Source organism: Rattus norvegicus, chromosome 1 (genome assembly GCF_036323735.1).
Source record: "Rattus norvegicus strain BN/NHsdMcwi chromosome 1, GRCr8, whole genome shotgun sequence".
NCBI classification, from domain to species: Eukaryota; Metazoa; Chordata; class Mammalia; order Rodentia; family Muridae; genus Rattus; species Rattus norvegicus.
Genome location: NC_086019.1, coordinates 14,538,560 through 14,564,823, shown reverse-complemented (window position 1 = coordinate 14,564,823; position 26,264 = coordinate 14,538,560). Strand labels below are relative to the sequence as shown.

Sequence of the window (26,264 nt, the reverse complement as noted above, 5' to 3'; positions counted from 1 at the left end):
TCTGTAGACCAGTCAGAGACCTGTCTGCCTTAGCCTCCCAAGTGGTAGATAAAAGGCGTTCATCTCTATGCCTGGTCAAATCTGTGCACTTACTAAAACGCTTTAAGCTACTAAACTGACTTCCTTCTCAGAATGAAGTACCATGTTCACTGAAGCTCATAGTCAGCTCTTGGTGGCCACCAACCTCACCTGCTGAGTCTTCCAAGTCAATCAGCTTGGGCATCAGGCTTTCGGGGAGTTTCTCTGGTAGGTCATAGCCATTTTTTCTAGCAACTACCAGATGAAAAGCAGCACAGAACTCATCCAGTGTCAACGCGCCATCTTTGTCGAAGTCTGAGAGCTCCCTGGAAGACAAATGCATCATCACCACATTTTGCTTTGGAGCCTCTTATTTATCAAAAAAGAAGACAAAATATTTCTCACACAAGAAAAAAATTTTAAAAATCATTAATTTTAAAAACCCCACATGGGCAAAGAGGTGTAACAAAGCAAATATGTCAAAATTATAACGAAGAATCAATGTGAGAGACAACTGAGCCCTCCTGGTATGATCCTTTCAACATCTTATTATTTTTGACTGGAAAACTAGCCTCCAAAATTAAAGTCATCAAAATATTATCTTTAATTTGATGCATTTTTATTAATAGAGCTTATTTAGTTGAAGTATATAAAATAAACATATGGAACTTATTTAAAATTCTGTTTTTATTATCAAAGTTCAACACTTTCAGACTTTAAGAAAATAAATTGACTAAAGTTTAATAGGAAAATACAGCCTCTGTCCTGCTGTCCTTGTCCCCTATACCGAATCCATGTGTATATGTGTTTTATTTTTGAGACAGTCTCACTATACAGCTTAAACTCACAATCCTCTCATCTCCACCTCCCGAAAGCTGAGATTCCAAAGCCTCTACCACTCTGCCCGGCCTTAGAAAAGAGTAATGGTACAAGGTAGAAACAGTGTTTAGGAGGCGGTCCACTTTTGAAAGTAACCTGCAGTTATAAGCTGTGTTCCATGAACTAATTACAACTCTGTGGCGGCTACTGCGAGAGTCTTAGTCTACGTATGACGTGAGAGCTAAGCCTTGTGCTTACTTTTTTTGGCTAGATATAAACTTGATGACAACTAGGAGAAATGACACAGGCAAAGTAACAGCCTTTTCTTGCAGTCCACTAGCAGCAGGAGAAACAGAGCTCCAGTGTCAGCTCACAGCGATTTCCCTAACTGGCCTAGGAAGAGAGGCTCAGTCTTCGGCCCTACTGGGTTCTCCACCAGCACCCACAGAGGTCAAGTCCAATCCTAGTTTTAAGGTTCTGAAAGTTTTAGGGTGCCAGAAATTCTTTTGAAACAACCAACATGGACCAACTAATAATATACTACACTTACCAAATATGAGAAAGTTCAAGAATAGGAAGTTTCGATTTTGTAAAAAACTCTTTAGCTGCAGACCCTGAAATATTAAAACAGTTTTGTTTAGTGCTATTCTAAACACACAAATCCAAGAACATCATCTTAGGCTGGGAAATATAACATTATGTATAATGTTAAAAAAGTCATGCTTTATTTCCCGGTGACTATAAAGTCCTTTGAGACAAGTCACGTGAGTAATAACTAAAATGGAGGATCAACAAAGCAATGTCTATCTGTCGATAATGACACTGACACTGTGTCCCAGCCCATCCAGAAGACCTTCTGTTCTCAACGACTCACCTGGAATAAATCCGTTCAGATCAGGCTGAATGGTTTTAAACTGATTTACATAATACTGTCTTTGTTCATCTGTTATTTTCCAGGGATCATCGTAACTACTGGATTGCCTACGGATTTCATTGGCAGTTGTGGCTGAGGCTACAGTTCGTACTGTTGTCTGGTCCTGCAATGAAACAGTTTTCCTCAGTCCAGGATCCATCTATGCGCTTACATGGACCGAGATCGCTAGGTTACTTTTCCTTGAAAGTAAACTTGTGTTTTTTGAGGATATTTAAAAGGTAAGAAGTCAGCAAACCACACATTGTTATGATCAGGTTATTGGATATGGTTTTGCAAGGTGAGTATATAAACATGTAGAATGACTGCATTTATGTAAGCAACAGAAAGTTATGAAAAATGTGCTAAGAAAGCCAAGCAAATATATTCCCAGATGTAGAAATCTTCGAACACTTTACTAGGGAAACAGAAAGGAAATCAGCTAAAACACAGTGGAACATTCCGTGGACAACAGACTTGAAGAGACGCCACAGAGCAGAGCTCTGATTTTTTTAGTAAGAGTGAACTTGCATTTGTAAAACCTCTGACAGCAAAATATAAAAACAATGACTGCAGTGATCCTTAGAACGAAGCAAACAAAAATGCAATTCCAATAAAATGTCACACCTGGACAGAAGCAGGATGCATGGTTAAAAGAGCACTGGTTGGTGGAGTATCTGCAAAACTGACCCAGTTTTCTTGAGGTGGAGGGGGGGAATGCCCAGACCACACCGCATCACCAGCAGAAGAGCCTAAAAGCAGAATGGAGGACCATACTAACTCAGTTGAAGAGACAAGAAGTCACCATGCTTGCCTTGCGACTCAAGTGCGCTGTCATGACACATCGAGAATGTTCCCTTCTGACCGCTTATTTTAAAGAAAGGGACTCCTTTCTGTTCAACTGACAATGTTTCATTTTAAGCTTTTTAGTCAGGTTGTGCTTCCTTGTCAATATTAAAATCTCTATATGTCCAACACTATAGAAAATAATTACCCATTTACCACCGGGGTATCTGGCATCCATAAACTTTTGCCTAAGCGTCACAGATACAACGGCAACTTTCCAAAGCTATGTGTCTGTCTATACACTGTACCCCGGGATCTGCTTCCACTAAGTCCACTTATAACAGGCTTGGGGGTAATTCTTAGGGAGACAGGATGTTCTTTTAGTTTACAAAGTTAAAACATGGCATTTCTAAAGAATCTCTAAATACCTGATTGCGCATCACCAAAAGGCGACCAGAACGGCCCTGGTCCTGCAAGAGGCCTCTCACTATTCCCCCCACTGGGGTGGCGATTGTGCTTCCTCCATGTGTGTGGAGAAGTCGGTGGGGACTGCTGGGGTGAAACTACTGGAGATGCAGGTTCCTAGGGGAAAATGGTCTTTAAAGATTTTCATCTTGAGGTGACATTTTAATTATCAAATCTCTCAGGACATGTCCCTGATGACATTTACATGCATGTGACTACCTGCTGATCTGCAGACGGACGAGGCTGAGCCGCATCGTGGCTTCCGGGTGCCTTCTTAACCTGGCCCCTACCAGGAGGAGGGGGGATCACACCCGCGTAAGCGCTCTGGTTTTCAGCGTCTGAAGAGTAGGAGGCTGCGTGGCGGGATTCTTGCTCATTCTTTGAAGCAACAAATCGTGGAAGAGGGAGATCCTTTACTGTCGACCACAAAAACAGTAACACGCTCAGTATTTCCTCCCTGAAGAGTTTATGGAAAATCCAGACTATGTCCATGGACTTTACGGCTGACATCTCTAATAAAACAACATCAACAAAAGACAAATCTGAGGTAATCTAAACCTTTTGGGCATAATGTTGGTACTCAAGATATTTTGAATTTTCAATCTGTATTAATTTAAAATAGAAAAGGCACTCATGTGAAAAGGTGAAATAAGAGGTGAATTCGATATCAGAAATGCCTATCACTACTAAATTTAGACCATTTTATTTCTTGGAACATTGTAGAAGGAAGCTTACCAAGAAAGACGTGATACGACAAACATGTTCTTGGAGGGGCAGCACGCAAGAGCTGCAGGAATGGTCTGTGTGAGTGTACACATGTGTAACAGCTGCATCAAACTGCAAAGTCCTGCTACAAAAACCGAAGGTTTCGAGGTTGCCAGAGAGAAGAAGTGAGCGCAGGCCGCCCCCACTCTAGGTGCTTCAAGTAAGATGTAGTAGCCCTGACTGAAGAGACTCTTGGTTGCCCCAAACTTTGAGACCAGCTTAATTTAGATGGAAATCCTGTGTGCCCGCCGCCATGCCCAGCTGAGTACATGGTGTTCTATCCACCCATCTCAGTCTGGCCCATACTCCTACTGCCAAGCATCTCCATCAAATTCACCAGATGATAAGAACTGAGGCTGTGCCTAAAGGCTACCATACCCCTTCTTTAGAACAAGACGACAGTGCCATTTTCAGAGTAAAGTCTACTTTACGTCAACATAAATATCTTCATCCCAGATCATTTCATTTCATTTTCATTTGATTGAGACAGGGTCTCACTGTGCAGCCCTGGCTGGCCTGGAACTTGCTACGTAGACCAGGCTTGTCTTGCACTCACAGCAATGTGCCCGTTTGTCTGAATGTTAGGACTAAAGCCATATGCCTCTCAAGGCTGGCTCTTTGCTTCTCTGTGCGTCTTACCTGAGGGCTAGGCCTGCTAAGCACATCTATATGTCTGTAAAGAAGCCGACATTCTTCAGAAGAATTTGTGCTTTCAATATAAGACAGTGGATTCAGCCTGTGGACCAGGGTGAAAACTTCCGGGTGACAGGAAGCTAAGCACATACTTTAAACTATATCCATTTTGTCAGGCTTATTGGTAAACACCTATAACATCAGCACACAGGAGTTCCAGGGCCCGAGTCTGAGACCAGCAAGACTGACTAAAATACATGATTATAGAAATTCATACTTTCTCTTTTCCCCTTTCTCCACGGAAGGTATACAATTACACTTAGGCACCTCTCTCTTCAGAATGCTTGTGTTCTTTTACATCAGCAAGCCTCTGCTAACACAAGAAAGTGAATGATTTGGGGCAAACATTATCAGGTGGGCAAATGAGGTTTTAGCCTGCTAATTAATACTTCTTTAATATTATCTCTATTAACAGGAATTGTTTGGTTTTGTTCTTTTTTTTTAATTACTTACTTATTCATCATCCCCCCCTCCCCCCATTTTCTCCTCCTGTCTGTGTCTACACACTCTTGAGCACCGCGATGCACACGTAGAGGTCAAAGGACCCCTGGACGTCTGTTCTTTCTTCCACCACACGGGCCCACTGGTTTGACAGTTTGCTGTCGAGGTTTTGTCTTTCACTCTCTACTGCAATGCTAAGTGTGGCCCCCAAGACTGGAGTCTGCATGTGGCCCCTGCCCCCAAGTTATTTCTGACTGCCAACAGCCGATAGCTGGGCAGAAGAGTCATAGGTGAGGTTTAGGATTCAGGAGCCTGGGGAGAGAGGAGAACCATGAGGAAGAAGGTGCAGTAGAGGAGGAAGAAAAAGCCGCCAGAGAGGAAGGGTCAAGAGGCTGTGGCCCCGAGGGCTGCCCACTTGGAGCTAGGAGCGGCCCAGATGGGACACAGTAAATGTGAGTAAGAACTCAGGGCTATCGATAGGAAAGTGGATTCCAACAGCACTGGGGTGGCAGCTGCCCGGCTACTGTGCTGTTCAGGACTTACTGTACTTATAAAGGCTCTGAGTGTGTCTTTCATCTGCGAACTCAATAACCAAAGAGCTAAGAAACCCTGGACCTGGTTTTAAATATTTCTACAACTGTTATCAACACCTTCGCTGACCAACAAGCCTTCTTGCCAACTCTCTAACCACAGTTTTGTTAATGTTTTCTAAATTGAAGTGGAGTTTTCTTAACCAAAACACCAGCAAATATAAAGTAAGAAGAGAGGCGGGGTGGCTCAGTCCTATACTGTAATCCACTTGGGATGCTGACACAGAAGAGCTGCAAACTCAAGGCCAGCCTAAGCTACAGAACGAGTTCAAGGCCAGCCTGGGCAACTTAGTGAGACCCTGTTTCAAAACAAAATAAGGAGTCGGGTTATAGAAAATATTTGACTTACCTGGGTAAGGCCCTAGATTCATCCCTATATATACACTAAAAAACAAAGTATAAACTAATAAAATAAAGAGGCTCTACGAAGTTATTATTATGATTTGGCTTTATAAAAGTGTTTACCTAGGTCCTTTCTAGGACAGTTTTAGTGAAGGCTTGTTTGTTGTTTTAGTGAACAGTTGTTTTACCACTGTCATCAAATCCATATCACTGAGGAGGCTAGAAAATGGAGGCGGCTGGAGGACAGCTTGGGAGTTAAGAACAGTTGCTAGTCTTTCAGAGGATCCTGGTTTGATTCCCAGCACTTACACATGGCTCACAATTGGCCTTGACTCCAGTTCCAGAGGATCCAATGCCCTCCTTTGACCTCCACAGGCTCCAGACACACTTGTGGTGCATGGACATACATGCAGTCCAAAAATTCATACAATAAAACAAATAAAGCTAAACTTAAAGAGAGGACATACATTGGAAGGTTAAGCACATTCTTCAGCATAACAATATATGCTTTTCTTATAGTTTCCCATATTAATAATAAGTCTGGACACTTCAAAGTCACAAAGGCCACTATAATATCAGAAAGATTCATAAGCACACTGAATTTGGCTTCATTTGTAATTAAAAGAATATTATCCCTTTCGTTACTTATGTATTATATTTACCAGTGTTTATACTCTCCACTCTGAGTGGGAACCCAGACTGGGCAACGGCTACAAGCTTCAAAGCAATGTAGAACTGACTCCTTCCAAAATAACCAAGTCTTGTTGCACCGCAAAGCTCCATGATCTACAAGAGAACACAGTGGGGACATTACGATTTATGGCAAAAATTCTTTGTCCAAAAGTAAATAATTATCCCATTGTTTCTAATAATCTGATATATTTCTCTACTATCTCAAGTGACAACCAATTCCCTCAAGTTTCATGGTCCTATTTTTAAACAATAGGCACCAATCTTATAATAATGAAGTCAAAAGGTAATTTTTTACAATTATACTTTTCCTACAGCTAGTTGTAGGTGGTCCAAACCTCTAATCCCAGCACCTGAAAGGCAGGCAAGAAAGTCAATATTAACATCACACCACTTTCCTTAAAACATGAAAGTGCTCAGGGATCCACATTGATCACTGTAGTCATTTAACTACTGTCTCTAGACTGGCATAGAGAATTTCAGATTATGAGAAATTATGTCTCAAGAAGATGAAATGGGATCTCCCCCATCAACACCCCTATCTACAGTCACAGATCTGTACTCCACTCCCCAAGCCACAGCTCTGCCTGCCTCCCAAGAGGCCTGCTGTCACCAGAGAAAACAAGTCCCAGAGGCCTGCTACTGCCAGGAACCGCCAGGAACCGCCAGGAACTGCCAACACCAGAGACAACCACACAGCTCAAGGCAAGATCACAAGCAACAAAAGCCATATACTATGGCACCATCAGAACCCAGCTTTCCTACACAGCAAGTCCTGGATATTCTAACACACCTGAAGAGCCAGACCTTAAGTCTTACCCTATGAAGATGACAGAAGCCTTTAAAGAGGAAAGAAATACAGGAAAATAAAAACAATTCACAGAAGCCTTTAGAGAGGAAGCAAATAAGTCCTTAAAAAATACAGGAAAATACAAACAAACAGGTGAAGAAACTGAATAAAACTATTCAAGACCTGAAAATGGAAATAGAATAAAGAAAACACAAACGGAGGCTACCCTGGAGATGGAAAGCCTACGTTAGAGAACAGGAACTACAGACTCAAACATCACCAACAGAATGTTAGAGATGGAAGAGAGAATCTCAGGCAACAGAAGAAACTGATACATTGGTCAAAGAAAACAGCAAACGTTTAAAGTTGGTAACAGAAAACATCCAGGAAATCTGGGACATTGTGAAAAGACTGAACCTAAGGACAACAGAGACGGACGAGGCAGAAGACTTCCAGTTCAAAGGCCCACAGAATAGCTTTAACAAAATCATAGAGGAAACTCCCTGATCTAAAGAGAGAGGGGGCTATAAATGTATAAGAAGCCTATAGAACACCAATCAGACTGGACCAGAAAAGGATATCCTCCTGCCACATAGTTATAAAAACACCAAATGCACAGAACAAAGAAGACTAAAAGCTGCAAGGAAAAAAGGCCAAATAACATATAAGGCAGTCTTCTCAACAGACTCTAAAAGCCACAAGGTCCTGGACAGACTTATAGACCTAAGAGATGTCAGCCCAGATTACTATACCCAGAAAAACTTTCAATCAGCATGGATGGAGAAACCAAGATATTCCATGAAAGAACCAAATTTAAGCAATAGCTTTCCGCTAATCCAGTCCTACAGAGGATAATACAAGGAAAAGTCCAACAAGGAGGGTAAGTACACTCAAGAAAAACACAAGAAATTAATCATTTCACAGGAAAACCAAGAGAAACACACATGCGCGCACGCGCGCGCGCACACACACACACACACACACACACACACACACACACACACACACACACACAGAGAGACAGACAGACAATACCACTACCACCAGAACTAACACTCACTGGACATTAGTACCTGTCAGCATCACTGGGCTCAACTCCCCGTGAGACTGGATCACAGTAAGAAGCACCACTAGCTGCGAACAAGAAGCACACCTCAGCAGTGAAGTCAGACACTGCCTCACAGTAAAGGGCTGGAAAAGGTTTTCTAAGCAAATGGACCCAAGAAACAAGCTAGAGCAGCCATTCCAATATCTAATAAAATGTACTTTCAAGCAGAAGTAATCAAAACATGGGAATACTTCATACTCATCAAAGGAATAAATTCACCAAGTTGGTGTCTCAATTCTGAACATCTATGCCCCAAGTATCAGAGCACCCACATTTAGAAACACTACTATAGCTTAAATCACATATCAAACCTCACATAAAATATTGGGGCCTGGGGCTGGGGATTTAGCTCAGTGGTAGAGCGCTTACCTAGGAAGCACAAGGCCCTGGGTTGGTTCCCCAGCTCCGGAAAAAAAAAAAAAATACTGGGGCCTTCAATACCCTACTCTCATCAGGGGACAGTCATCAAAACAGAAACTAAACAGACACAGTGAAAATAACAAAAGTTATGACCCAAATGGACCTCACAGATATCTGTAGAACCTTTCACCCAAATACTTCACAGCACCTCACAGAACCTTCTCCAAAACTGACCACATAATTTGTCACAAAGAAGACTGAAATAACCCCTTGTATCTCATGAGGTCATAGATAAAAGCTGGACTTCAACAGCAGAAAGCCCACATACTCATGGAAACTGAACAGCTCTCTACTCAGTGATCACTTGAGTCATGGAAGAAATAAAGAAAAGAAATTAAAGACTTTCTAGAATTCAATGAAAATGAAGGCACAACACACCCAAACTTATGGGACACAATGAAAGTAGTGCTAAGAGGAAAGTTCACAGCACTAAATGTCTCCATAAAGAAATTAGAAAGTTCACATACCAGCAATTTAAAAGCACACCTAAATGCTCTAGAACAAAAAGAAGCAAACGTGTCAGGGACAAGTAGACAGCAGGAAATAGTCAATCTCACGGCTGAAGTCAATCAAACAGAAACAAAGAGAACAATACAAAGAATCAACAAAACCAAGAACTGGTTCTTTGAGAAAATCAACTAGATAGACAAACCCAACTCTTAATGGCACAGAGACAGTATCCAAATTAATAAAACCAGAAATGAAAAGAGAGACATAACAGCAAAAACCAGGGAAATTCAAAAAATCATTAGGTATTACTTCAAAAGCCAGTACTCCACGAAATTGGAAAATATAAACGAAATGGGTGATTGTCAAGATAGATAAAACTTAGTAAAGTTAAATCAAGATCAGGTAACCTGTTTAAACAGTCTTATAGGCCTTAAGGAAACAAAAGCAGTCAGTCCTTAAAAGTCTTCCAACAAAATAAAAGCCCAGGGTCAGATGGTTCTAAGGCAGAATTTTACAAGACTTTCAAAGAAGAGCTAGTACCAATACTCTTCAAACTATTCCACAAAATAGAAACAGAAAGGACATTGCCAAACTCATTTTATGAGGCCACAATCACCCTGATACCTAAACCAAACAAAGATTCAGTAAAAAAAAAGACAATTTCAGACTGATTTCTCTTATGAACATTGATGCCAAAATACTCAATAAAATACTCGCAAACTGAATCCAAGAACACATCAAAAATATCATTCACCATGATCAAGTAGGCTTCATCAAGTAGGGAGGCAGGGATGGTTCAATATATGAAAATTCATCAACAGAATACACCATATAAACAAACTGAAAGAAAAAAAATCACATGATCATCTCTTTAGATGCTGATAAAGCTTATGACAAAATCCAACACCTCTCCTGTTAAAAGTCCTGGAGAGAGCAAGGATACAAGGCTCATACCTAAACACCATAAAGGCAATATACAGCAAGCCAACATCAAATTAAATTAAAGATAGAGAAACTCAAAGCAATCCTATTAAAATCAGGGATACGACAAGGCTATCCACGCTCTCCTTATCTAATGAAGGTCTAGTGCAATGAGACAACTAAAGGACGTCAAAGGGATATAGATTGGAAAGGAAGAAGTCAAGCATTGCTGCTATTCACAGATGATATGATAGTAGATAGAAGTGCTCCAGCCCCAAATTCTACCAGAGAACTACAGCTGAAAAACACCCTCAAAGAGGTTGGATACAAAATAAACTAAAAAAAATAAAAAAATAAAAAATCAGTAGCTCACATGATCATTTCATTAGATGCTGAGAAAGCATTTGACAAAATTTAACACCCCTTCATGATAAAAGTCCTGGAAAGAACAGGAATTCAAGGCCCATACCTAAACATAGTAAAAGCCATATACAGCAAACCAGTTGCTAACATTAAACTAAATGGAGAGAAACTTGAAGCAATCCCACTAAAATCAGGGACTAGACAAGGCTGCCCACTCTCTCCCTACTTATTCAATATAGTTCTTGAAGTTCTAGCCAGAGCAATCAGACAACAAAAGGAGATCAAGGGGATACAGATTGGAAAAGAAGAAGTCAAAATATCACTATTTGCAGATGATATGATAGTATATTTAAGTGATCCCAAAAGTTCCACCAGAGAACTACTAAAGCTGATAAACAACTTCAGCAAAGTGGCTGGGTATAAAATTAACTCAAATAAATCAGTAGCCTTCCTCTACACAAAAGAGAAACAAGCCGAGAAAGAAATTAGGGAAACGACACCCTTCATAATAGACCCAAATAATATAAAGTACCTCGGTGCTTGCTTTAACCAAGCAAGTAAAAGATCTGTACAATAAGAACTTCGGGGCTGGGGATTTAGCTCAGTGGTAGAGCGCTTACCTAGGAAGCGCAAGGCCCTGGGTTCGGTCCCCAGCTCCGAAAAAAAGAACCAAAAAAAAAAAAAAAAAAAAAAAAAAAGAACTTCAAGACTCTGAAGAAAGAAATTGAAGAAGACCTCAGAAGATGGAAAGATCTCCCATGCTCATGGATCAGCAGGATTAATATAGTAAAAATGGCCATTTTACCAAAAGCAATCTACAGATTCAATGCAATACCAATCCAATTCTTCAAAGAGTTAGACAGAACAATTTGCAAATTCATCTGGAATAACAAAAAACCCAGGATAGCTAAAACTCTCCTCAACAATAAAAGGACTTCAGGGGGAATCACTATCCCTGGACTCAAGCAGTATTACAGAGCAATAGTGATAAAAACTGCATGGTATTGGCACAGAGACAGACAGATAGACCAATGGAACAGAATTGAAGACCCAGAAATGAACCCACACACCTATGGTCACTTGATTTTTGACAAAGGAGCCAAAACCATCCAATGGAAAAAAGATAGCATTTTCAGCAAATGGTGCTGGTTCAACTGGAGGGCAACATGTAGAAGAATGCAGATCGATCCATGCTTATCACCCTGTACAAAGCTTAAGTCCAAGTGGATCAAGGACCTCCACATCAAACCAGACACACTCAAACTAATAGAAGAAAAACTAGGGCAGCATCTCGAACACATGGGCACTGGAAAAAATTTCCTGAACAAAACACCAATGGCTTATGCTCTAAGATCAAGAATCGACAAATGGGATCTCATAAAACTGCAAAGCTTCTGTAAGGCAAAGGACACTGTTGTTAGGACAAAATGGCAACCAACAGATTGGGAAAAGATCTTTACCAATCCTACAACAGATAGAGGGCTTATATCCAAAATATACAAAGAACTCAAGAAGTTAGACCGCAGGGAGACAAATAACCCTATTAAAAAATGGGGTTCAGAGCTAAACAAAGAATTCACAGCTGAGGGATGCCGAATGGCTGAGAAACACCTAAAGAAATGTTCAACATCTTTAGTCATAAGGGAAATGCAAATCAAAACAACCCTGAGATTTCACCTCATACCAGTCAGAATGGCTAAGATCAAAAACTCAGGTGACAGCAAATGCTGGCGAGGATGTGGAAAAAGAGGAACACTCCTCCATTGTTGGTGGGATTGCAAACTGGTACAACCATTCTGGAAATCAGTCTGGAGGTTCCTCAGAAAATTGGACATTGAACTACCCGAGGACCCAGCTATACCTCTCTTGGGCATATACCCAAAAGATGCCCCAACATATAAAAAAGACACGTGCTCCACTATGTTTATAGCAGCCTTATTTATAATAGCCAGAACCTGGAAAGAACCCAGATGCCCTTCAACAGAGGAATGGATACAGAAAATGTGTTACATCTACACAATGGAATATTACTCAGCTATCAAAAACAATGACTTTATGAAATTCGTAGGCAAATGGTTGGAACTGGAAAATATCATCCTGAGTGAGGTAACCCAATCACAGAAAAACACACATGGTATGCACTCATTGATAAGTGGCTATTAGCCCAAATGCTTGAATTACCCTAGATGCATAGAACACATGAAACTCAAGACGGATGATCAAAATGTGAATGCTTCATTCCTTCTTTAAAAGGGGAACAAGAATACCCTTGGCAGGGAATAAAGGGCAAAGTTTAGAACAGAGGCAGAAGGAACACCCATTCAGAGCCTGCCCCACACGTGGCCCATACATATACAGCCACCCAATTAGACAAGATGGATGAAGCAAAGAAATGCAGGCCGACAGGAACCGGATGTAGATCTCTCCTGAGAGACACAGCCAGAATACAGCAAATACAGAGGCGAATGCCAGCAGCAAACCACTGAACTGAGAACAGGACCCCCGTTGAAGGAATCAGAGAAAGAACTGGAAGAGCTTGAAGGGGCTCGAGACCCCATATGAACAACAATGCCAAGCAACCAGAGCTTCCAGGGACTAAGCCACTACCTAAAGACTATACATGGACTGACCCTGGACTCTGACCTCATAGGTAGCAATGAATATCCTAGTAAGAGCACCAGTGGAAGGGGAAGCCCTGGGTCCTGCTAAAACTGAACCCCCAGTGAACATGATTGTTGGGGCGAGGGCAGCAGTGGGGGGAGGATGGGGAGGGGAATACCCATACAGAAGGGGAGGGGGAGGGGCTAGGGGGATGTTGGCCCAGAAACCGGGAAAGGGAATAACACTCGAAATGTAAATAAGAAATACTCAAGTTAATAAAAAAAAATTAAAAAAAATAACTCAGTAAAAAAAAAAAAATAGGTAGCTCTCCTTTATACAAAATGAATGACACCTTCTGCAATAGCCACAGATAATATCAAATACCTTGGCGTGACTCTAAGCAAACAAGGGAATGGCCTGGCAGCAAGGCCATCCAAGTAGCCTGTCACACACTAGCACTAGATCCTGTCTGAGCAATCCGTGTCTATCTTATTTAAAACGTTCAGTGACGGTAAGGAGGAGCTGAGATGCTGTGCTACTGCCTAGAGAAAGTATTCACAGAAGTTCAAAAGGACAACTGACGGGTGAGTAGTGTCACAGCAGCAACTACTCATCTGTATGAAATAAAAGGAAAAAAAGAGTTTGTTGAGTCATTAACACTGGAAGAAATTCTTAGCTCTGCCACTAGGGGGCTGCACTCTTGGCGAAATGTAAATGGACAAAGGAATTTAAAGCAGTGGATGAAAACACTAAAAATCTATGAGGGAAAAATGCAGAATTAACAAAGGAATTTTTGTGTAATTATTGTTCTAATTCACTCCCATTTCTGACTACCTAATGCCTCTTTGGGAATCATTTTATGTCTTAGATACTTTATTTGTAAAACAAATCATTTAAAATATTATAGTTAATGTCAGATAAAAGGAAGACCTAAAAAGACCACAGTCATTTGCTAAGTTTTAGGGAAGATGCCAAGGGCTGTTAGCAATCAGAAGACAATGTTCAAGAAAGTCAGGATCTTAAGGGGCGGAGGGATAGCAGAACACAGAAAAATGGAACAAGAAAGGAGAGGGAGGTTTATGAAGGGGGAGAGAAGGGCGGAAAAGGGCAGGAGTAAGCAAGGCCAGGATACCTGGGAAAGCCCTACAGAAAGCTACTATTTAGCCAGCTTCACACGTCTGCTCTCCTTATGGGAAGTGTGCGAAGGGGATCATACTCATTCTAGAAGCAAAGGTGGGCAAAGAAGGGCTCAGCGCATGTGCTGTTCGCCTTGGCGGGAACTGCTGATGAGATGCACCCTGAGACCACCCCCCAAAAAAACCCAATCGAGGCTACTGTTCCTGGTTCTCCCCAAATGCGACGGTAAGTCCTACTGCTGAAGACTCCACGTACAGAGATCACGGGACACAGAGATTAAGCCAGGACAGGGTGCTGACAGGACGCTTCCTTCTTGATGGCCAGCTGGTACTAGAAGGTGCTGTGCAGGATTGGGGGTGGTGGTGGTGGTTGTAAATTCATCAACACCTTCTCAGTGTGAATCCTGTGAGTTGCAGTGATGACCAAAGTGGCAAGAGATGACTTCAGGTCCAACAGTGTTATGAATGTTATATATAATGAGGGTAACCAACTGATTTTTGATTAAATTTAAGGTCCCTTCAACAGGAGAAAATATATGCCTGATACCATAAAACTACACAAGAAGAATAAAGTGTCACTCCTAAGACACCAGTATTGACGTCTGCTATAAATGCTCTGTTCACCAAAATGTCACTAGTGTCAGGGCTGGGGAAAGGGAAATAAAGACGACTGTAGGTCACTAGAAGATCTGTAAGGTAAGTGGAGACAGAACTGTGTCACTCACACAGTACTCTAAGTTATGTGACATGGCAGTGCATTCGTGTGTGCAAATGTAAACTAAGGGAGATAGCGCACTGCCTCATTTGGGTGCTGTAGACAACGAGACTGTCTTCAATGGCATTCCACCATAAAGACATCACTTGTCATCTGCCACCCTGCTCAGAGTGAACGCTACAGTTGGTCCCTCAGATCCATTCTCCTGAGAGACAGTTTGTTATGGTTATGTGTACACTTAGGGATGAACGCGGGCTTTGTGCATGCTAAGCACATACTTTATCAACAAGCTAGAGCCCCAGCTAGATTTACTGTAAGTTTTGATGGAAAGCCTTTTGCAATATGCCTCCATTATCCTCTAAGTATCGTGAACTTGTGGCTTAGGCAACACAACTGAGTCCACTGTGATAGAACCACATATTACAGGCCTTTAAAAGCCAGCATGGTTTCTCTCACATAATAGAATTCCACTGTTCAGTTTATTAGCTTTGCTCTTTGCATGGGATGGGTCTCTCTTTTCTTTCTTTTCTTCCTTATCAGCAGTCTCCAGTTGTAATCCTGTGTCTTGTATACTGTGAAACTTACTTTCAAACTGCACAAAGAATGGCCCTTTAATAATGGTCCCCCAAATCATTCCCCAAGCAAAACACTGAGCATTTTTATGCCTATACATACAAATATAAGGGTGGGAGGGACTGACAAGCTTTGAGCACACACAATGCTAGGCTAGTGCTGAATGGTCTAGAGTTTCTATCCAAAATAGTGAAGTAGTCGATCCAGGGAGATGGCTTAGCAGGAAAACGTACTGGCTGCTCTTCCGGTTGGTCCCAGGACCGACTCCCAGCACTCACATGGTGGCTCCCAGCTGCCTGCAACTCCAGTTTCAGAGGATCTGATACCCCCTTCCGACTTGAACACCAGGCACGCACATGGTACACAAAGACTCATGCAGGCAAAATACCCATAACAAAGTAGATCAAGAACAGGCCAGAGTGGAACTCACAGGACAGCGCTACAGAGAAAGAAGAGCACCACACTGACCAACTTGCCAAAGGGCAGAGGGCCCAAGCAAGGGGGAGGCATACGTCAGATGGATGCCCTTCTTCGACCACTCCACATGTGCACGCTCACACTGCTCCTACCCTCAGAACGGAAGAGTGCATGGATGTCCAGAACAGAAACACTGTAAGGAGAGACCCAGAGAAAAACAGATGTCCAGTTTCCTGCAAGGGTCATCTGTGAGCTGAATCATGGGCATCAGAACTCAAAACCCAGAATGAATACATGGGAACTCTGTACGATACTTAGACAGGAACGCCTGGAAACTGCTAATCCCTCTCCACAATAAACCGTTATGAAGAAGTTTAACCTAATGGAGGTGCAGAGGGAGTCAGTGGTCAGAATGCTGGCTTACCATGCCTCAAGCTCACGAGCCTCCACCATTACAGAAACCCAGTGTAATGCATGGGTTTGTCATCCCACTATGGGAGGCAGCGGAGGATCAGAAGCTCAAGGTCCACGGTTGGCTACATAGCTACTTGCAATCCTGCGTCAAAACAAAACACGTAATAGAAGATACTCCCTTTCTAGTTGCTATTAGTTTTCAAAGTGAGGTGGGTCAGGAGTGCTAGTATAAAAATTTCTCAGAATCCTATTGTGCCAGATCTCTAGAGATTTAAGGAGGGAGGATTGTGAATTCACAGTCCCCCTAGAATATAGAGCCAATGTCTGGTGCCAACAATGTGATGCCCCCTTTCCAGCAGCCACTGAGAACCCCCATGCCCATGCATAGCTGCAAGGAAGCAGCAGACCAGTGAAACTGGCCAAGGGAGGAAAGTGATGATTGCCGAGTATTTAGAGAACTGCTGCTACTCAAGAATTTATACTCTATAATGCCGTGTGTGTGTGTGTGTGTGTGTGTGTGTGTGTGTGTGTGTGTGTGTAGTATAGTGTGTGTGTGAGTATGGGTAGTGTGTGTATAGTGTGTGTGTGTGAATGTGTGTTGTGTGTGTGTGAGTATGGGTAGTGTGTGTATAGTGTGTGTGTGTGAATGTGTGTTGTGTGTGTGTGAGTATGGGTAGTGTGTATAGTGTGTGTGTGTGTGAATGTGTGTTGTGTGTGTGTAGTATAGTGTGTGTGTGTGTAGTGTGTGTAGTATAGTGCGTGGTGTGTGTGTGTGTGTGAGTGTGTGTAGTGTGTATGTGTGTGTGTATAGTATATGTGTGTGGTATGTGTGTATAGTGTGTGAGTGTGTGTATAGTATGTGAGTGTGTGTAGTGTGTATGTGTGTGTGAGTGTGTGTAGTGTGTATGTGTGTGGGGTGTGTGTGTAGTGTGTGTGTGTGTGTGTGTGTGTGTGTGTGTGTATCTGGGAACTGGACTGTTCAGTGGTTAAAAGTGCACACTGCTTTTCCAAAGGACCCAAGTCTGGTGATGCACTACTGCGTGTAACTCCAGCTCCAAGGTATCTGACACCCTGGGCTGCTCTCTAAACACCTGGGGGCTCTACAGATACTGTGGCATACGTTAAGACAGACAAACACAGAAATAAAAATAATTAATAGAGGACCTGAGGAATCAAGCTCAATTCTCATTACCCATACTGGGTAGCTTACAACTGTCTGTAACTCCTGCTCCAAGGGATACAACTCCCCTGTGGGGTTCTGTACTTATGTGTACACACACACACACTGACAACATGCATATGAATAATTAAAAATAAAAAATCTTTTAAAAAAAACTATATGTATGTTTAGTCTGTTCTATGTTTCCATTTTGGAAAAATGAAAAAAATGGGAAAAATACAACAATGTATTTCATAGCCTCTAGCAAATAGGTAAGGATAGGGTGGGAAAAGAAGATCAAGTTTTGTGTAAGATAACCATATATATGTATATATGAATCTATTTACACATTAATTATCTGTTGAATCTGCAGAATTATCTGAGAGATTTTCAGCTGCCTAGTATTCTAGATCCTCAGAAAAACTATCAGGCTATCGATGAACCACTATATATAAACTCACATAAGATCTTGTCATCTGACGCCATCAATGAACTATAACCATTAGTTTTACAATAACGCCTCATCTGCAGGATGACTCAACATTGATATGGCTAACCAGTAGCCAGGATTGAGGTCCGCATCACTCCGTCTTCTACAGTGCACCGTGTGAACTCTAACAAGCGCTTCACTTCCCAGTGGAGTAAGCAGCCTCGGGCCAGGGCCCCAGTACTTGCTGCATCCGGCAAGCTCTCCCATCAGGCTTTTCCTCCTTGCTCCTGTAATGCAAGAGGTCCAGCTCAGCATCACAGCCTCAGGGGCCACCGTACTGTTAACGTACTGTCCAAAGGATGAGACTGCAGAGAACAGGCAAGGCCGCTTGGATTCCCAGCACCTGGAATTCCCAACAAGGTCATTCTCTGTGTAGCTGGTAGAGAATGAGTAGAGATGGGCTCTGCGGTAGCCTCTCTCCTCTTACAGAGACTGAAGAACTAACAGTCCTGAAGTACAGTTCCGAGTTATTTGATATCTTAAAAGACAAACTTGTAAGGCTAGGCTTCAGGGCTCCCATATTCTAGCTCCAATCCTCTTCCCATCCTTCCCCAGGTTAATCCTTCCTCTCTCTGCAACTTTTCTCTCACACAAGATCATATTCCAACCCAGATTTGCCTATGAAAGTTATATCTTTCCATCATTACCCACCGTCACAATTCTCCTCTTCCCTGTAACCTTTTTAAAATTAAGTTTATCTTGCTGTGCTTATGAGACAGGGTCTCACTATGTAGCCAGGCTGGCCTTAAGCTCACTATAAAGTGATGAGATTGTAGGTAAGGAAACCTCTGGCTAATTTATTTGTAGCCGATACAAAACAAAAATGAACACACCCCCAGACGCACACAAACAGAAAGTGTGTGTATTAATGGCATTACAGGGTGTATTGACAAATGTAAGTATCATATAACATTTAAGTCTAGCTAAATATTTCTATTTCCTCAAACGTCTGTCATTTCTCTGTGGTGAACTGTTCCAAACACTTCTTGTGGCTTTTTGGAAAATGTAGTGCATTAAAGTTCACCACGGTTATCTACTGTGCACTAACGCACCACGACTTCTCAGTTGTAACTAACCTAACTAATGCCCACTGATCAATGCCCTTTCCCTGGGCCGCCTTCCCATTCCCCTATCTCTAGTAACTAGGAAGGAGTCTGCCCGCAACTTCTGCACAATCAGCGTTTTAGATGTGATATGTGAGTGCCCTTTAAATTTAGCACAGTCCGGAGAATAAGCTCATAATGAACATCTTTTACTGACGGCATGGCATGCCTGCATTCCTGAGTGACTTTCACTGCCTCCTGGTGACCAACTTCATTGCCAAATCCCTCCAAAACTCTAGTCTAGTACAAATACAACTGGGCCAACCTTTGGAAACACTTGCCAGTTCACTAGAGCACGCACCTCATACCACTTCACTATATCTCTTATCCAAACCTTTAATCACTTACTGCTTTGCTCACACAATGCAAGTGACCTTTGACTCCCACCCTCGGGTCAGGACTCCACTGCTCTCTGCTTTCCCCTGCTGTAACTTCCTCTTCACACACACAAGCCTGAGCTGGCATCCTCTTTGTGCACACTCTCTCCCTCTCCATCTTTCTCTCAAAACCCTTCTCACAACTTCATCGTACTTTTCAACCACACCTTTGTTCATCAAGAATAATTCCACCAAGCATCCCAAAGTCTCTCCTTAGGTAAATAAAACAACCTACATGTTGTGATGTTGATATGACATATTATTTTATAGACCACCTCAAAACAAACAAAACACCCCCAAAATGTAAAAATTTGTCAGAAAAATTACTATACCTTCTTGTTCTATGTCAGAGAATTAAAGCACAGAATGAGAAAACATATTCAAAAAGTGTAAGTGAACACACACATCAACTAGACCAATCCACTTCTCCACACACAGGTATTATGAAATGACACAGACACAATAAAGAGATGATCACCTTCAACTTGAAAATAAAGGAAACAGTGAGGATGAACAGCACCACAAGCACCAAGTAAACACTAACTTCTTACACAAGCAGATGTGTGAACGCGACAGCATTTACCTCAATGCCAACAGAAGCCACACGTGTTTAGCTAATGAAAAAGAGGCGGAGAGGGAGTGGATTCGGGAGTGGTGGGGTGGGAGGTGTGGTGGGAGGGGTTGGTGGGAGAGGAGAGATGGGGCAAAGGATGTAACTGTTTTGGGTTAGAAATAAAGTTAACAACCATAATGTCGTCTATAACCTTTTTATTCCCTATTGGTCTTATCACAGAGACTCCTAAGAACTCAGCACTGCAGCACTGCTATGGGGCCTAGAAGGGCCCTCTACTGAGAAGGCAGGAGTTATTCTACCTGCCAAGGAGAGGCACTGTGAAGACTGTGCTGGCTGAGTCAGTCAACAGGAACTAGGTCTACAGCAACATGTTAAACATGAAAGTCTGTGGACAGAGTAGGTAGTTAGCAAAGACCCCCTTAGCAATACGTGACCACTTTCAGTACCAATCCTACTTGCTCTAGGCATAAACTCATGAGCTGTCTACCCTGCTAAGAGCAGTACATACGGAGCGATAAGCAGTTTATTGGTTGTAATCTATATCATGCCTACAAGGTTATCTAAACAAATAAAACACTTCGACAGCCTCAGTGATAAGGACTATAATGTGAAAATTTGAGATTCCCTTTCAAGTTTATTGGCACCTCAATCTAAGTACCATATTACCAATTAAAATCATTTTTTTGTATTAGCTACATAAAGGAAGCAGCCCTCACCCCACCCCTTCACCATGATACCTTACAAGCACATGCTAACAGGAGAAAACAAATCACAAAAGTAAAAATAACTAGGAAAATAATAACCATTGCAACTTGAACTTCAAAGTGTTTACCTTTGGACAGTGCTGTGGTTTTTGAAAACAGTTCAGTAAAATAAACCCAGTGAGTGGCCTACACTCATGGGCAACAGAAAACCGACATCTAAACTTGCACATTCAATCATGCAGGGTACAAGAGATGTAAGCCAGGGCTGTCTGCACGCACTGACCTCCACCTGCCCTTCCAGACCTGCAAAGACAAGCGATCCACTGAGCCCACAGTGCATACTGAAGCATGAAAAGCCAAATTTCTGATGGTTAAATTAAAAAGCGGTATTTTTCAAGAAGATTTACTACTTTTCAAACCTGATTTACATGGGGGCCTACAGAGAGCCACAACATTTCCTTATAAAAACTTACAAAACTAACAGTTTAGAATGAAACATTTCACACTGGGTCAGGCATCATTCTAAGTACTTTATAGCTAATTTAATCGTTGTAACAGCCCACAAAGACATAGACTCTGTGACCATGTCGCAGAGACAACAGAAGCAGAGAGGTTAAGTAAACCAGACTGCACAGTACAGGTCACCACTGCTCCTCCAGGGGAGAACCAGGAGCCACACACAGACTAGGACGGCACTACCAGTGAACAAGCAGAATCAGGTCAGTCAGCCCCAGTGATCGTTCTGGTCTATACTCATTACCTGTGGCCAGCAGCAAACACCGGCATGGAAAACATTTACTTGCTACTCAACTCAGAGTAACACACTAACAACCCATGCCATTAGCTATTTTAAGATATGGATGATAACCAGAAAGAGACAGTGATTCTAAGAGTAATACCACATTAATCATGTTATAGAATGTGTACTCCAAGCTCAGTGACACTGACTAACCTACCCTACTGTCTCTGAGAGAGGCACTGTTCGTCAGAAAGCAAAACCCAAATGGAAGTCCACAAGCTTTATTACTAAAATCTGATCTAGGGCAAATGTTTTCTTTCCTTCCCCCCCCTCCTTTTCCCTCCCCCTCCTCCTCCTCCTTCTTCTTCGGGAGGGGGGACTCCATTTCTCATAAGTATTTTTTATTGGTTATTTTATTTATTTACACTTCAAATGTTGTCCCCTTCCCAATTTCCCTTCTGCAAATGCCCCATCCCACCCCCCCCCGTCCCTTTGCCTCTATGTGGGTGCTCCCCCCACCCACCTCTGCCTCACCACTCTAGTGTCCCCTTACACTGGGGTATCAAGCCTCCACAGGACAAATGGCCTTCTCTACCACAGATGCAAATGTTTTCTAAATGCAAGTTTCACACAAAATCTTTGTTTACATAAGAAACTACACTATCTTTAAGAATCTGCTTCTGTCTCTGCTCCCAAACCCCGTGGGAGAGAGACCTCACCGCCTGATCAGGTGGGCACTCCCGAGGCTGCAGAGCGGAGGAGACCACCAACACTGCCCACCCCTGCCCACATCCCTGGCCCAAGAGGCAACTGTATAAGGCCTCTGGGTTCCCGTAGGGGAGGGCCCGGGAGCGGCAGGACCCCTGTGCCTGAGACACCGCCGGAACCTGAAGGAAACAGACCGGATAAACAGTTCTCTGCACCCAAATCCCGTGGGAGGGAGAGCTGAACCTTCAGAGAGGCGGACACGCCTGGGAAACCAGAAGAGACTGCACTCTGTGCACATCCAGGCGCCAGAGGAAAACACCAAACGCCATCTGGAACCCTGGTGCACGGAGGCTCCCGGAAAGAGCGGCAAAGATCTTCCCGGTTGCTGCCACAGCGGAGAGGACTTAGGCAGTACCCCACGAGCAAACTTGAGCCTTGGAACTGCAGGTAGGACCAACTTTTCCCCTGCAAGAAACCTGCCTGGAGAACTCAGGACACACAGAGGCAAAATTCCTCTAAGACCGGGCACTTCCTGTGTTTACCGGAAGTCCCACACCGGCGGATCCCGGCCCGCAGCAGCTCTCTGCTCCCAAACCCCGTGGGAGAGAGACCTCACCGCCTGATCAGGTGGGCACTCCTGAGGCTGCAGAGCGGAGGAGACCACCAACACTGCCCACCCCTGCCCACATCCCTGGCCCAAGAGGAAACTGTATAAGGCCTCTGGGTTCCCGTAGGGGAGGGCCCGGGAGCGGCAGGACCCCTGTGCCTGAGACACCGCCGGAACCTGAAGGAAACAGACCGGATAAACAGTTCTCTGCACCCAAATCCCGTGGGAGGGAGAGCTGAACCTTCAGAGAGGCGGACACGCCTGGGAAACCAGAAGAGACTGCACTCTGTGCACATCCAGACGCCAGAGGAAAACACCAAACGCCATCTGGAACCCTGGTGCACGGAGGCTCCCGGAAAGAGCGGCAAAGATCTTCCCGGTTGCTGCCACAGCGGAGAGGACTTAGGCAGTACCCCATGAGCAAACTTGAGCCTTGGAACTGCAGGTAGGACCAACTTTTCCCCTGCAAGAAACCTGCCTGGTGAACTCAAGACACAGGCCCACAGGAACAGCTGAAGACCTGTAGAGAGGAAAAACTACACGCCCGAAAGCAGAACACTCTGTCCCCATAACTGGCTGAAAGAAAACAGGAAAACAGGTCTACAGCACTCCTGACACACAGGTTATAGGACAGTCTAGCCACTGTCAGAAATAGCAGAACAAAGTAACACTAGAGATAATCTGATGGCGAGAGGCAAGCGCAGGAACCCAAGCAACAGAAACCAAGACTACATGGCATCATCGGAGCCCAATTCTCCCACCAAAGCAAACACGGAATATCCAAACACACCAGAAAAGCAAGATCTAGTTTCAAAATCATATTTGATCATGATGCTGGAGGACTTCAAGAAAGACATAAAGAACTCCCTTAGAGAACAAGTAGAAGCCTACAGAGAGGAATCGCAAAAATCCCTGAAAGAATTCCAGGAAAACACAATCAAACAGTTGAAGGAATTAAAAATGGAAATAGAAGCAATCAAGAAAGAACACATGGAAACAACCTTGGACATAGAAAATCAAAAGAAAAGACAAGGAGCTGTAGATACAAGCTTCACCAACAGAATACAAGAGATGGAAGAGAGAATCTCGGGAGCAGAAGATTCCATAGAAATCATTGACTCAACTGTCAAAGATAATGTAAAGCAGAAAAAGCTACTGGTCCAAAACATACAGGAAATCCAGGACTCAATGAGAAGATCAAACCTAAGGATAATAGGTATAGAAGAGAGTGAAGACTCCCAGCTCAAAGGACCAGTAAATATCTTCAACAAAATCATAGAAGAAAACTTCCCTAACCTAGAAAAAGAGATGCCCATAGGCATACAAGAAGCCTACAGAACTCCAAATAGATTGGACCAGAAAAGAAACACCTCCCGTCACATAATTGTCAAAACACCAAATGCACAAAATAAAGAAAGAATATTAAAAGCAGTAAGGGAAAAAGGTCAAGTAACATATAAAGGCAGACCTATCAGAATCACACCAGACTTTTCGCCAGAAACTATGAAGGCCAGAAGATCCTGGACAGATGTCATACAGACCCTAAGAGAACACAAATGCCAGACCAGGTTACTGTATCCTGCAAAACTCTCAATTAACATAGATGGAGAAACCAAGATATTCCATGACAAAACCAAATTTACACAATATCTTTCTACAAATCCAGCACTACAAAGGATAATAAAGGGTAAAGCCCAACATAAGGAGGCAAGCTATACCCTAGAAGAAGCAAGAAACTAATCATCTTGGCAACAAAACAAAGAGAAGAAAAGCACACAAACATAACCTCACATCCAAATATGAATATAACGGGAAGCAATAATCACTATTCCTTAATATCTCTCAACATCAATGGCCTCAACTCCCCAATAAAAAGACATAGATTAACAAACTGGATACGCAATGAGGACCCTGCATTCTGCTGCCTACAGGAAACACACCTCAGAGACAAAGACAGACACTACCTCAGAGTGAAAGGCTGGAAAACAACTTTCCAAGCAAATGGTCTGAAGAAGCAAGCTGGAGTAGCCATTCTAATATCAAATAAAATCAATTTTCAATTAAAAGTCATCAAAAAAGATAAGGAAGGACACTTCATATTCATCAAAGGAAAAATCCACCAAGATGAACTCTCAATCCTCATCTTCGGTTGGTTTATATACAAGTGTGCAATTTCTAGGCTTGAAAGTAAAATGATGCTATCTGGTGCTGGATAGAGGAGCCTTATTTTTTATTATGGCAGCTTGCTATTTTTGTAACATGGTGATTTGGTTGAACACAATAAAGTACAGTAGTAACTGATCTCCCCTTCTTCCTGGATGAGTGAGGAGATGATTAAATGTTGATGTCAGCATCCTTGAGCATATTCAGATGAGCTTCTGCTTCTGTTGAAAAGGATGCTGTGTTTGATTGTGGTCCGAAGCTTTGAAGCACTACTTGGCATCTCCTTCCTTGGAGGTCTCACTGTTTAAACATAACAGATTTGATAGCTTGTTGGTAAGGTGAGGTCCAGCTTGTCTCCACTAGGTCATCTTCATGTGAATCCGGTGGTTATACGGTTTTGTTTTAGGGATATTTCATTTTTTTAATAACGGTTTTAGCTGACATTCATGGAGAGAATGAATCCTTAGAACTGTGCCACTAGTGAAAGGAAATCCTGTCTAGAGTATGTTTCTTTACAAAGCTGTGTCACACCATCCTTTGGGCCCTCTGCTGGAAAAGTAGAATCAAGTCTCAAATAATGCCTTTTAAATTGTATCCTCTAGTATTATAGATGTAGGACAGTACTGTATCATACCTCTGTGGATGTAAAATAGCTTGTACCTGCTTTATGATACGTAGTAGTGACCGTGCTTTATCAGAGCTGTTTTTAATGATGTTGCTCAGAATGTTTTCTTTCCAGATGATGATTGAGAAGCTAATTTAAAAAAAATGGTGCTTGGGGCTGGGGATTTAGCTCAGTGGTAGAGCGCTTACCTAGGAAGCGCAAGGCCCTGGGTTCGGTCCCCAGCTCCGAAAAAAAGAACCAAAAAAAAAAAAAAAAAAAAAAATGGTGCCAGGTACCACAAGAGTAACAGAACTGTGCTGTTTTCTCGGGTTTTGTTTGTTTACTTTTTTTTTTAATGGAGTGTGCTGGATGTCTCTACAGTTTTGTTCAGATGACTGCAGAACCTGGAAAAGCTGTTGCTGCTGTTGATGCATAACACACTGCTATTATTGGTCTTTCTATATAAATATAAATATATATATACAGAAAAAAATAAAATATAGGTTGTGTGCTGGCAAAAAAAAGTAAAAAATAAGAAAACAGAGATATGTTAGGACAATTTTCATAATATGAGTAAACATATTGTCTCATCTTAAAGAAGAAATATGT

At 42.5% G+C, this 26,264-nt stretch overlaps 1 protein-coding gene across 18 annotated transcripts in view; it reads right to left on the bottom strand.

Moving 5' to 3' along the window:
• The window catches only part of Reps1 (RALBP1 associated Eps domain containing 1), a 77,816-nt gene that overhangs the window by 30,581 nt on the left and 20,971 nt on the right, over window positions 1-26,264 (bottom strand). For 7 of the 18 annotated variants that reach the window (XM_039105158.2, XM_039105167.2, XM_039105163.2 and 4 more), the window contains exons 2-8: window positions 6,492-6,615; window positions 3,218-3,510; window positions 2,962-3,115; window positions 2,375-2,499; window positions 1,712-1,874; window positions 1,388-1,451; window positions 190-344 (exon numbers count right to left, since the gene is read on the bottom strand). In XM_039105158.2, coding sequence (XP_038961086.1) covers window positions 190-344; window positions 1,388-1,451; window positions 1,712-1,874; window positions 2,375-2,499; window positions 2,962-3,115; window positions 3,218-3,510; window positions 6,492-6,615 — 1,078 coding nt within the window. Of the gene's footprint in view, window positions 1-189; window positions 345-1,387; window positions 1,452-1,711; window positions 1,875-2,374; window positions 2,500-2,961; window positions 3,116-3,217; window positions 3,511-6,491; window positions 6,616-18,047; window positions 18,078-26,264 lie in introns of those variants that run through there. The other 11 variants (NM_001415798.1, NM_001394899.2, NM_001394900.2 and 8 more) reach the window with 5 other exon arrangements.